Source organism: Sphaeroforma arctica (genome assembly GCF_001186125.1).
Source record: "Sphaeroforma arctica JP610 unplaced genomic scaffold supercont1.366, whole genome shotgun sequence".
Lineage (NCBI taxonomy): Eukaryota > Ichthyosporea > Ichthyophonida > Sphaeroforma > Sphaeroforma arctica.
Genome location: NW_014040192.1, coordinates 16,749 through 29,174, shown reverse-complemented (window position 1 = coordinate 29,174; position 12,426 = coordinate 16,749). Strand labels below are relative to the sequence as shown.

Below are 12,426 nucleotides of genomic sequence, written 5' to 3'. Positions count from 1 at the left end.
TCATGACTTTACACTTATGTGCATAGTCTCCGTGTATATCGATATTGTGTCAATCAAACTGAGTTACTCATCAATGAAAGCGAAATTGCATCAATTGTTTAATTCACTTTCATTATGTACTTGCGTTTTATTGTGCGTGTTTTTTTGTAGGGCTATATTTGTAATATTACTGTTGCATCACAGGTCTATACATTCCTTGCACTCGGTTTCGGCTTGTTTTGACGTAGTGGTCCAATATGTATATCCTCGAATATGGAACAGGATTACAGCTGTACATTTGCTCATTGTGTACTATCCTTTTGCCTCCGTGCCACCGCAAATAGGCGGCTTTCAAGATTGTTGTGGCGGTCAACCATGTCCCAACTGCAAGATAAAGCACGGGGTTGTGCCTGCGTCTCTCCTTACCCCCGAGTGTTTGGCTGAGTGTCCGCCAACTGATATCCTGGACCATGTAAGTCTGCTTTTGCTATATTGAATAATGCAGCAGTATCATTGCTGCAGGGGCGTTCAATTTGTGTTTCATGGTCGCTGAAAGTTCAGACTTACTAATGTAATACACAACAAGTGTGCCCATCTGCAAGTGTTTTCTGGCATGTCTATAGCTTAGCTCGAGACTCAATCTTTACTTGCATTCGGGGGTGAACTCTAAGCTTGAATTTGTTTTATACGGTACGTGGAGTGTGGTGGTTCAGATTGTGAAGAACGCGCGAGTAAGTGCTTTTGTCTATCTTTTTTGCAGTGCTGCCTGTACGTGCGAATATCGTTGGTTTACATGACGCTATGCTCACGAAGACAGTAGTCGCTCTGTGTGTATGGGAATGGGTCTGTACTGTTCCATGTGTTGTATATGTGTAAGGTTTTGTGGCACGTCGTCACTCACAGTTTAGGTTCTTGCATTCTCAATATAGCTTTGTAGGTATATAGTTACGCATGAGATATTTGTCGTCAGCATCCGAGTTTTCTTCCGCACTGTAAAGCTTTGGCCACTCCACTGCGCTGGTGAAATTTATAGTACACGGTATTTGAACATTGGATTAGCTGTATGAATACAGTGCAGCTACCCTTACATAGTTGCATGCAAATGTTTCGTGTCGATTCTGGACTCGTTACTGATATTCGTTTTACTTTTCGTCTTTGTTTTTCAAGGCTTGTGCTTGGCATGATGCTTGTACGTTCTCACATGACAGGCCTCTGAACTTCACCTGCAGCCCGCAGGGCAACGAGTGCTTCTGCGACTGCACACTTGTCAGGACTACTTACAACCTTACGGTATGATCTTGTGTGGTCGCAAGCTATTTGAAGGTGTGCGCATGCTGTGCTTGTGACTCCTGAGCCTTAGCCTGAATATACACAATATTGATTTGAATATCGGTGTGTGTGTATATTTCCTCGAAACAATATATTGAACTGGGTATTGTATTGTTTTGGCTTTGGAAACTGTCGCTCCTTGTGAGCCGTCTGAGCTCAACCCCTGACGATGTAGACTTCGGGGTTGAATTTTGGTTCCGTTTATGTGATACCTGCTGATGTGCGCTTAACCTATAGTCTTATATAATAGCATCTTCTTGACAATGTCTTCCTTCTCTCAGTGCCCCTCGTATTCGTGCACGGCCTACCGGGCAGCCCTGGACGAATTGTTTCTACATGGAACGGCATGCTATGTAAAAGATGAGAATGGCACCATGACTTGTGAGGGGTTGCGATCTGGCATCGGGCTGTATACTCATTGTGATAAAGGAGAGCCCGTATTTGGGAACACTACTGCAAATGTTATACCGGAAAACGGTTCAGGGCCAGGGAAAAGGAGGCTTCATGGGAGGATTGTTGGGGACGAAACTAGGGGTGCGACGGGGAATGGAAACGAAATAGATAATGAAATAGGCTTAGGCGATGAAAAAGAGGGTGTGGCGGTGGAAGAAAATGCCGAAGGTTTGTATTGAAAAAATATGTATAAGTGGTTTAACACCGCTGCTGTGAAATATGCTGAAGATGTTAAATTTCATAATAAATTAGTAAAGAATAAAGGACGATAAATAAATACAACGAAAGGTAAATTTTGAAGAAAAAAAATTGATTCCATGATAGAAAAAGCTGTATTCCATAAAGATAAAATGTGCATATCCGATACTGAAAAACAAAATACTGTAAAGGCCAGTAAGAGTCACACTAGAGAGCACTATGGCTGGAGTCTACGTTTATTGAGTATAGGTCGGTCGCAGTGGAGCACACCCGAAGAAGTGAGACTCTACGGCTGACCGTTTCAGGTATTTGTATCTCCGACGACGACCAAATGCTATCTTGTTGGTACACACGAAAGTGGCGCGCCAAAAATCGTGTGACGGTTTATAGTCAGGTGGAGGTTTTATGGTGCACACGAGAGTAGTGCGCCAAAAACAATACAACGGTTTGTAGAAGTCCGAGGGTTTTACAACCCCCGTCCGATTGGAAGAACACAATCGGATCCAACACGTAGATAAAGAGGAAGAAAATTCTGCAAAAAAGTCAAGATGACTTAATGAGATGAAGTAGCCTCAAATTTCGAATAGTTTAGAGGCATGGCAGACAGGGTCGATTGCAAGGGTGTAGGCGCACTTTAAAGCAGACTTCGAAGAAGTATGACCGTTGGCAGGGAGATGCTGACAAAGGAAAGCAAGATCCTCATCGAACAAGAACTCGTCTCGGGAGTGCTTACGATGATCCGCGAGGGAGATATAAGCACGCATAGCAACATTTGATATATAGCGGGAAAGAGTAGCAGCAGGCCAATCAGTAAAGGCTGCTGATAGTTGAGCCTTGTCATATTCAGGGGCGCCCTTAAATAGACTAGTATAGAAAGCTTATTGGTGTGAACAATGTTACCACGGGTACCAGCAACAAAAGGCGTAGAAGTACCAATAGGCTCACGATAAACTTTGATCTTGGAACGATGAACGCGGTGTTTTGTAGCGGTTCCCTTGTCCTGGATAGTATGCATGGCTGGTGATTCAAGGGAAAGAATCAGGACTGGACCACTCCCTGAAACTTGGTCAGAGAAAAGGGAATACAGCACGAGGCGTCCAACGGCAACCATTGAGGCGTCGTAACGGAAGCGATTCGCCTGAGTGGCCTGGGAAATACGCGCCTTACGGATACGCTCCCAAACATCTCGATCAGCATCTGTAGGTTGTGGAATCGAAGGAATAAAAGGATCAGTAGTAGACTTATCCTCATTGAGGATAGTTTCAAGGGCTCGATTGTTAGGATGATGGAACTATCGCCCAGTAATTGAAGTATATGGGGCGATGCTGGTGATAGTTTTCACACTGGAACTAACATCACGGGCAAATTTTCAACTTCCCAGGTCCCACCTGGCCTGGTAGCCATTTCGAGCTACCCAATCAACATAAGTATTGATCAATTCCTCAACGAGTCCACTATGACGATGATCACCGACAGATACGATGTGACACTGAATGCCTTGAGTTTGACATTAATCTTTAACCATCTTGCTGTGTAAAGGGCTGTCTACGTCGGCAATATACTCCGCAGTAGATGCCCACTGCTCAGGCTGTTGCTTGAGTTGTTGGATGAAATCGAAGGCCTCTTTTTCGTCTTTGCAAAGAGAAGCACCATAAACATGATGCGTATGTTTGTCAACGCAAATCATTTGGTATTTAATCCCGCATGAAGTTTGTGGCATGACTTTGAAGCTAAATAACAGATTACCTCAAGGTACTAGCCTCGATCAGGTTGGGTTAGCAAATTCATAATTGGTTTGTCGCTTCGAGAATACAGCCGGTGCATGTGTCAAGGAGTTTGAGTAGAAAGTCGACAACATTGATTGTCCAGGTGAAAAGATAGTAAATGGCCTGTTGTGATGGAGAGACCAAATGAGACGTAAGACACGTTCAGGAAAAATAGTTCGTCCATTGAAATCGAGCTTTAGAGAGCTCGGCTAAGAGTAATGGTCTCAGAACCAACAGTATGTGATCTTGGTACCACAGAAATGGCGGTGCTCATCATAGAAGTACGCCCATCACCAAGTAAGTATTGTGATATATATATATATATATATATATATATATATCATGTATATATATATATATATATATATATATATATATATATATATATATACATATACATATACATATTAATAGATATATATATATATATATATATATATATATATATATACATATAAATCTATATATATATAGCACTACCTCATGAAAGTATTATCTTCAATTGGGGAGGGCCAATGGATGTGAGGGATGGGACCACCAGATGGCCTTCTACCAGACTGAAAATTGAGTATCAGGCGTAATATTCTCGTTGATCTAACTGTTTGAGTATTTTGCCCAGCATAGGCTCCGGTGGTGCTATTCGTGTCTACTACTTTCTTATCGAATCCGAATACTGATCTTCTACAGTGTATTAATTTTTGGAGTGCTGTGATCACTTCTATCGAGTTTCTTGGACGGGTTACATATGTCTAGATTGAAGGAGCCATACAGAATGGGAGGACCATTATATGAGGCAACACATATTTTGCCGTACGGAATTCTTCGCCGGTGAGATGGCGATCGATGACAGTTCTACATCGACTGCAAATGTTGTATGGTTAGAATTACATCAAGCACTTGGATAATTTTCGTGTTCAAATCGCATATACGAAGTGCGCTATACTCGTCCTTGATATATTGACATCAAATTTGGAAGTATAAAACAACCTATGTGATTATATTTATATCTTTTCTCCACAGTATCAATATACTCATGTTAAATTGACAAAAAAGGGTTGTTGATTCAGCGATCATCCATTGTGAAAAATAAAGTATTGTCAGATGCTACGATAGGGTGGGTTCATACATTTCTGGCGCTTACTAAAACTGCGGAAAGAACAATTCGGCGTTTTCTGTATTTGATTGCATAACAAAGACAACGGCAATACTATCATTTTATGAAGATGGACTGTTGGTGGAAAAGGAAGGAGGAGATTCACCATAATCCCAACAATCGCAAGTACGGTTAACAAACAATCGCAAGTATAGCTATTAAGATTTGCGGATTGATTTTCAAGAATTTGTAGAAACGCAGTTGATATAATGAAAGCAAAAAAAAAGGCTTCTATTTTGTCCACTTGACAAAAAGTACTCGATTTCTCTTAGTTTATCTGAAACACTGTTTTATGTATACAACGCAATTTACTGATTTCAAACGTGTTGCTTCATATCAACAGCAATTTCTAATAAACACTGATGAGTGTATCTTGGAATATGTAGTGGTGGTGGTGGAAGCCAATATCTAATTAAAATCGAGGATAGCTCTCTTGATTTCATTTCATACCTCGGTATTGATAAATACACAAACCTTTGTGTTTTATTTTACAGTTCAGGATACATGACATCTGAATGAATAATGACAAGGATGATTCTGCATTCCTTGATGGAAAAAAAACAATATATCAGAGCCATATTTTAATAAGGTGATGATTTCACAAGAATTGAATGTTTATCTGTCTGAAGTACAAATTCATACAAAAAGGAGTTGTTTATCCTCAACCAGTTTTTTTTTTGGGGTGAGTAGAGAACATTCGTTGTTCAGCAAAACCCACCTTTTGGAGGGAATTATACTTAACCGTTTCATACGAAATATCTTATGTATGTGAGCCCGCACGCATCAATACTTAAGGAGTACTAATTCCTAATGCTTTTTTATGCGATTTAGATGTCACGGTGTATTGCCGTGGGAAGAAAACAGTCTAATGCAATAGTGAGGGTAAGGATGCTGCCGTATACTTTATAATACTGTCGTATATTTCGCTTAACTAGAACTAGGAGAGTCAGTCTTCTGCTTGGCGGATTCCTAGTAAATCGGTGTGCCGTTGATGCAAATCTGCGATAATTATGGTCACCACACCAGTCGCAGTCGGTGTAGGAAGCGAGTGCAGCGTCGAGAGCATACAGAAGCAGTTCAGCTGGGTGCATTTGATATAGAGAACGGCAAAAAAAGTCTGAACTAACAAGGTCTATAACATAAGGTAAGCCTACACCTATAGTTTTAGACCATGAAATCTCTGCAATTCTGCGTGTAGCTAGTGTTTCGGCTTTATTTTTTGTGAGCATACGATTGAGTGAACATACATATGGTTAAACATCGAGCCTCTACAACTAAATTTTCACTTCTCACCCTCCGCGGAAGATATCGATACCAAGGGCAACTCCGATTGAATGGGTGGCGTTTTGTATGTCTTGGACGAACGTTCTGTATTTGGTATAAATGTAATGTACAGCGAGATTATAATCGGCGTAGTGCTGGGAGAAATCAATTGCACGGGGTAGGTAATATGTCGAACCTAAAGTATGCAGGCATTAACAGATTTGCAATTGACATGGTGTAGATTCATTCTTGTCGGGAGTGACACATGTCAAAAGTATAACTTCAAGCAATTCAAAACATACTGGTTTGCGGCGAAGAAATTGAAAGGGCTCTGCGCACTGTGCTCATTCCCTGTGTGATGAGATGAGAGTGGATGAGTTGTAATTGTAAAAGGAAGCTTTTACTGGTAAAAAACCCCCCTAATTTTCTCGTTTATACGAATTAGTTGGGAGCAATTCTAAGGTTAGAGTTCGTAGATACGAAGGCTCATCCCTATCAATGGCAGGCCATCCGGACTTAAGCTAGTAGGTAAGCCACCAACAACAAGCGTCTACACATAGAAGTTTCCACAACTAAAGCCAAAACACTCAACTCATGGCATATACATCGAACTGTGACTACAAAGCTTAGAATTTTACAGTGAGAAGCGGCGACAAACATAAACTATAGACACTACGCCCACTGCCTCGATCGTACCTTTGAAACGCTTGTCGTTCTTCTTCGCCGTGGGGCTGTGAATAGTAAGACATTAAGTTCTGCAGGGTTAATCATAGTAATATAAATCTGTAGGATTAATCAAATTGCTTTAGATCTGTAGGGTTAACCATAGTAATTTAGACGATTTAGTTTACAATCCTTATAAACACGGTCACATGCATTGAAACTAACAAGTTGATTAAGATTTGAGACATGAAATCACGACATTAAGCATTGCAATTCTATACTTGGGCAAGGCACTATTGAATCGGATGCTAAAAACGATTCGTTTGAATTGTATGGGAATTCCTGATGACCAAAACAGCACTGGATAAGAACTAGGTGGGGGTTTGAAATGTCTCCATCTACCATTACCCTATTAGAACAACTTTCGTTTACAGGTATGTATAAAATCAAACACATGATACTTTGCGCTACCAAATGGCAGATGAGATACGTATCAAGTTGGTGAATGGGTCTCTACCTGGTGAGCTATTTGCATTGTTTAAAGCGAAGACAAATGTTATAGTTAACAACGTGCCGGGTGGAGGACAAGCCCTTTTGATTATTTTGGTGCGGAGGAAAAAGCACTTAGAAGTGACAGGCACAACCAGCCACGGAACAACACATAGTAAAGTTGGGATTAAAACAACAACAACACACATATGGTTTAGACAAGCTACGTATGAAATCACGATCGCCACCGATGCAAGTTCACATGGTTAAAGTGCACAACCGAGTGTAGTTATTTCGTGTACGAATATCGAACCGTGTCAAAGATTCCTCGCCGATACTTGTCGCAGATGGTATATTCATATCCGCTTATATACACAATTCACATTAATTTTCATTTTGCAACATCCCAGACGGCGTACATACAGGTTGACGGCGAAGTGTCGCCCAAAGGCAAGCGCGCAGGGGTTGTGTGTAGTAGTAAGTTGGAGCTGGCGATTTTATCATCCGACATACGGGGCAGTGTAGTCCCCATTGAATCCGAATGCAGCGTTCGTAAGGGCGCACACACTGGGATGATTTAGGATATACGTTTGAATTTAACATACAAATGGATGACTGCCAGAGGTACGAAGCGTAGAGCCACTTATAAGTTAAAACGTTAGTGATATATATTTTACACTACCGTAGTCTTAGAGTGAAAACCGCCTAGATGCCGTGCAAGTAAGCTTGAGTAGTAAGCTTTTTTTCAGACTTCAGAAGCGGCACTCGCGCATGGAATGCGAGGTGTGTACACCTATATGTTTTCTCGGAGCGAACACTACAAAAAATCGAGTCTATCAGTTACACACATATATATATATATATATATATACCCGTAAGCAGCTTCTACTAGGTGCGCAATTCAGTATCGCATGTACACAGAAGCCGATATACCTCCTTTTGCCTCGTCCAAGACACTGGCCTCTGCTATCAAACTCCGCAGGGATGACACGAATCTATTCGTTGTGTAAGCGTCTTCGCATATAAACGGTCCGTGTAAACGTTTAAACGCGTCCATCAGTTGGAACCCTGTCGCTCCTGCCCAGAAAACAGATATTAATGATATTAATGATACGTACTAGCGAATGTATGGATATAGTTCCACAGAAACGCTATGCAGCATCCACATCACATATGCACTTAGGAGTGCTTCAGATTCAGCATCTATATGGTACAACATTCTTTGCGGCATTCAGCAGGATGAGAACTAATTTTGCTCAGCCAATTTAAAGAGCCTTCACCCGAAATCAGGACAAAAAAACAAAACCAAAAAAGACAAAACATACTCTCACTCCCGAAACTTAGGACTGTGGCGTCGTGCAAGGCAATGGCATCTCGATAGCTGTGCTCTATCTTCACCTTCTTAGTCACTACCAGCATGTCGTTAAACAGAGACAGCCTGCGCAGATGTCCCTCTGATTTGTTCGACTGCGCTTTGTTCGCGTCACTGTACTGTTGACAGTCCACTGCTTGTACTAGATACCGACAGGCGTTGTTGATAATAGGCTGAGGGAGCATGAGCAATCGGCAGTAAAAGACATGCTGTGTGTTAGTTATGCATACCACTGACCCCTGTGAGGTGTACGAGATGTGTGTTGCTATGGAAACTTGGTCGTCTGCAGGTGACATTGTATTGTGAGTGTGTCGAATTGCAATCGATGTCATGGGGTTTAGAACCCTAGGCGCTAAACCCTTAGACCAAAAGATATCCTTTATGCAATCTGTAAACGATGTGTAAATTTTCACGTGTGGTATCAGGCACACACGGGCTTTTCCGATACATGCACGTGCCTGCGATGTATGTATGCTAATAGTATACACATATACAAGTAGGAGCCACACCACATCGCTTATCCATGAGTATATACAAACTTCCAATACATAGACCACTCACCTCAAAATCAGAACCCGAGTCCGCGAATTCCGCCTTCATTTCGTTCATATATTCGTCGTCTGTCATAAGCTGTGTAGTCTGCAGTTCGTCGTAAATTTGTCGTAAAAACGGCTGCGGGATATCTTCTGTGTCATTTATTCCCCGATTGTTCTTAATGAAGTCATCTGTGTACAGTTGGCGATGTGAAGGGGAAAGCCACATACCAGAATACATTAAATGGCTGAGAACAGAGACTTGAATTGCGATTCGCTTCAGATTTACTCTCACAAAAGGGTCGATTTGCGATGGGTATACGCATAATTCCACAGTACCAAACAACTCACACAACCACAGGCTGACCAAATACTTCCACAGTACCAAACAGCTCACACAACCACAGCCCCACATTCATACCAACAGTCATGCGCCGCTTGACATTGGGGTTGTGTGCGTCTGTGTTGAGCATGATGGTGGAGTACGCCAGCACATAAGTTGCACTGGAGCTGTTGATTGGCATCTCATCGGTGCCGTGTCGGTGCGCATTCAGTGAATAATATCGGTCTGCAAACACCTGCATCATCCGATCGATCTTTTGCGCTGCGGAGGGGTAGCGGGGCGTGTCACCGTTGCCATGGCGACACGTTCAGAGAGATCGCGATGAGATAGGTGTGGGTTTTGATTGTATGGAAATATGTGCGAATGAGTGGCTGTAGGTCTATATATGAGATTGGTGCGGGATAATTTCCAGTTGCTGGCATTATTCTAATCTTCAGATATCGCATTAACGCACCTTAAAAGCCTCCTTCGGATTTCGGCCATCGATATAATCTTGTCAATGTGGTATCTACCTTATCTTATCAAACATCGATATAATCTTATCAATGTGGTATCTACCTAATCTTATCAAACATCGATATAATCTTACCAATGTGTTATCTACCTAATCTTATCAAACATCGATATAATCGTATCAATGTGGTATCTAGCATGACATATAGCATAACTACCAAACGTATCTGCCCTGAGCCTATTCTATGTACGTACGTTCACTCCAAAGTGTTTGAAAATAAACCTTGTGTGGTCCAAAAAAAAACAACCTGCTCCTGGCAGCCGATAACAACTCGGAGCAAAGACACACACACACACGCATACATAATCAGAAAGCTACACACACACACACACACACATGTACACACAGAATCAGAGAACTACTTTCCAAACGCATGTACATACAGAATCAGAAAACTGCAATAAAGCGCTAGAAACCACACACACACGTGTGTACACGCCAACACACACCTTCTCCAGGAAGCTTAAAATAGGACAAATAAAGTCGCAACGCCGTGACGAAAGTCTGGTTGTGGAAATTGATCAGATCGGCCAAGGCACTCAGTACTGATAGATTGAATGTATCGGGTTCACCCAGGTATTCACCAATCATAGTCTTTGAAATTCGCAACTTTTTGGCCTGCGCGAATAAGGCCGCTGTTATGCCAAAAAATCAATAGTTTAGGACAAGGTGGGGTTTAGGGTATAGAGTTTTGTGTTTTTAGGGTTTAGGGTTTTATGGTTTTAGGGTTCGGCACCGAGCCAAGATCGATAGACATGGCTAGTACTTTAACACCTTGTTGTACTTGCTAAACACTATCACGAGTAAGCTGTCAAGCGGTAGCAAACAGGGGGCATTGGTGACACACGGCTGTATATAGATAATACACATGAGAATCGGATGATTCATGAGAATTAGAAGTAGACAAGAGGGTTCTGTATAACAAAAGGTCCCAATTAAACGTGCCGGGTATACACGCATTACAAGTTGTATTGGGGCTTTTTGTTTGGTGTATGAGAACAAATACCTATCGATTCGGGTTCGTGTTGGATGATTTTCTTGTCCACTAAGAGTTTGAGTCCATTTTTGGCTTTTTTGCTGAATTTGTACACCCCTGCAGTGGTAAAGAATACGATATCAATAAATCGAAAAATAGAGAAGTTTATCGCCAACTGGCCCCAACTATGATACATCGGCAGAAAGGTCGTAGTCACAACTAATAGAACACAACCCAGTATCGAACGCCAACCAAGATAGCCACTCAAGCAATAGGGTGAGACAATTCTGGCTTCCGCATATAGCATCTCCAGAACTTGTGATGAATCGCTGTAACGCCTTCTGTTTGCTTATGCGTAACGGTCAGGGCAAATGCAACGCTTTGACGAGTAGGAGGGTGTGGCGATTGTTTAAGAGCCTAGAGCGTAAGCTTGGGTGGAACAATCCGTAGTGCTGTGATTGGTGGTCGCAGAACTAGCTACCGCTCACAGTCCTCTGCACTATACACAAGCACACCGGAACATCAACTACGCGCAAGGACTATACACAGTATGATCGAGAGCTTCTTACCGCACACACACAAATGTAGTTATGAAGAGTTAACGGAGAGAGTGCTTTCGTCGACACTATGTACACTTGTTAATCTCTGGCTTTGTTAAGGCGCTCTACAGCAACCGTGATGAGAGGGCCAGTAGTACGTGACTCTGTGGTAGACACGCATACATCACGGTACCAACTATAGTATTGACTCCGAAAAAAAAGGTGGGGATATGCGATGTAGCTGGCTATCTGCGATATCAATCGGAGATCTTAGTTACTATGGTAACAGTAACATATAATCGTGTACGAAGGTTGACTATCCTTGTTCTGGTTGTCTGCAGGGATACGAGTCTTCACTTGCATTCATTTCCAAATACGTGAAATGTAGCGAATACTATACTGTGACTCAATCATGCCAGAAAAATTAGTGCTTTTACACAGAGAGCAAGTCGAAAGTGACGTTCGAATCAACGACAATGTTAAGGCTGTGCGTTGACAGGTACAAACCTTGTCGCATATCTGCACTATCCCTATAACAGCCCTCATCAGCATTCTGACCACAATCAACAATCTGTAGAGAAGCGGATCAAGTCGTGAGCAGATAGAATACAAAATATACTGTGATGTGGACATCGCAACATATGAACAAGTACATTCTCGAATATATATATATATATATATATACGTGGATACACACACACACATACACACACACACACACACATATATATATATATATATATACATATACATACTTATAGGTGAATATATATATACATATATATATATACACTTTGATATGTATATATATATATTAACATATGTATACACACAAACACACATCTCCAATATATAT

The 12,426-nt window shown here is 41.6% G+C and overlaps 2 protein-coding genes across 2 annotated transcripts in view; one reads left to right on the top strand and one right to left on the bottom strand.

Moving 5' to 3' along the window:
* The window catches only part of SARC_05628 (hypothetical protein), a gene marked incomplete at both ends in the record, with an annotated part of 4,370 nt that extends 2,430 nt beyond the window's left edge, over positions 1 to 1,940 (top strand). The window contains 3 exons of the mRNA XM_014300504.1: positions 262 to 451; positions 1,147 to 1,269; positions 1,590 to 1,940. Of these exons, the coding sequence (XP_014155979.1) occupies positions 262 to 451; positions 1,147 to 1,269; positions 1,590 to 1,940 (664 nt within the window). The remainder of the gene's footprint in view (positions 1 to 261; positions 452 to 1,146; positions 1,270 to 1,589) is intronic.
* Positions 1,941 to 6,076: 4,136 nt separating this feature from the next.
* Positions 6,077 to 12,426, bottom strand: part of SARC_05627 (hypothetical protein) — a gene marked incomplete at its 5' end in the record, with an annotated part of 10,305 nt that continues 3,955 nt past the window's right edge. Inside the window, 11 exons of the mRNA XM_014300503.1 lie at positions 6,077 to 6,246; positions 6,444 to 6,492; positions 6,838 to 6,872; positions 7,717 to 7,860; positions 8,227 to 8,370; positions 8,619 to 8,838; positions 9,227 to 9,390; positions 9,620 to 9,802; positions 10,505 to 10,690; positions 11,062 to 11,148; positions 12,078 to 12,141. Of these exons, the coding sequence (XP_014155978.1) occupies positions 6,161 to 6,246; positions 6,444 to 6,492; positions 6,838 to 6,872; positions 7,717 to 7,860; positions 8,227 to 8,370; positions 8,619 to 8,838; positions 9,227 to 9,390; positions 9,620 to 9,802; positions 10,505 to 10,690; positions 11,062 to 11,148; positions 12,078 to 12,141 (1,362 nt within the window). The 3' untranslated portion in view covers positions 6,077 to 6,160. The remainder of the gene's footprint in view (positions 6,247 to 6,443; positions 6,493 to 6,837; positions 6,873 to 7,716; positions 7,861 to 8,226; positions 8,371 to 8,618; positions 8,839 to 9,226; positions 9,391 to 9,619; positions 9,803 to 10,504; positions 10,691 to 11,061; positions 11,149 to 12,077; positions 12,142 to 12,426) is intronic.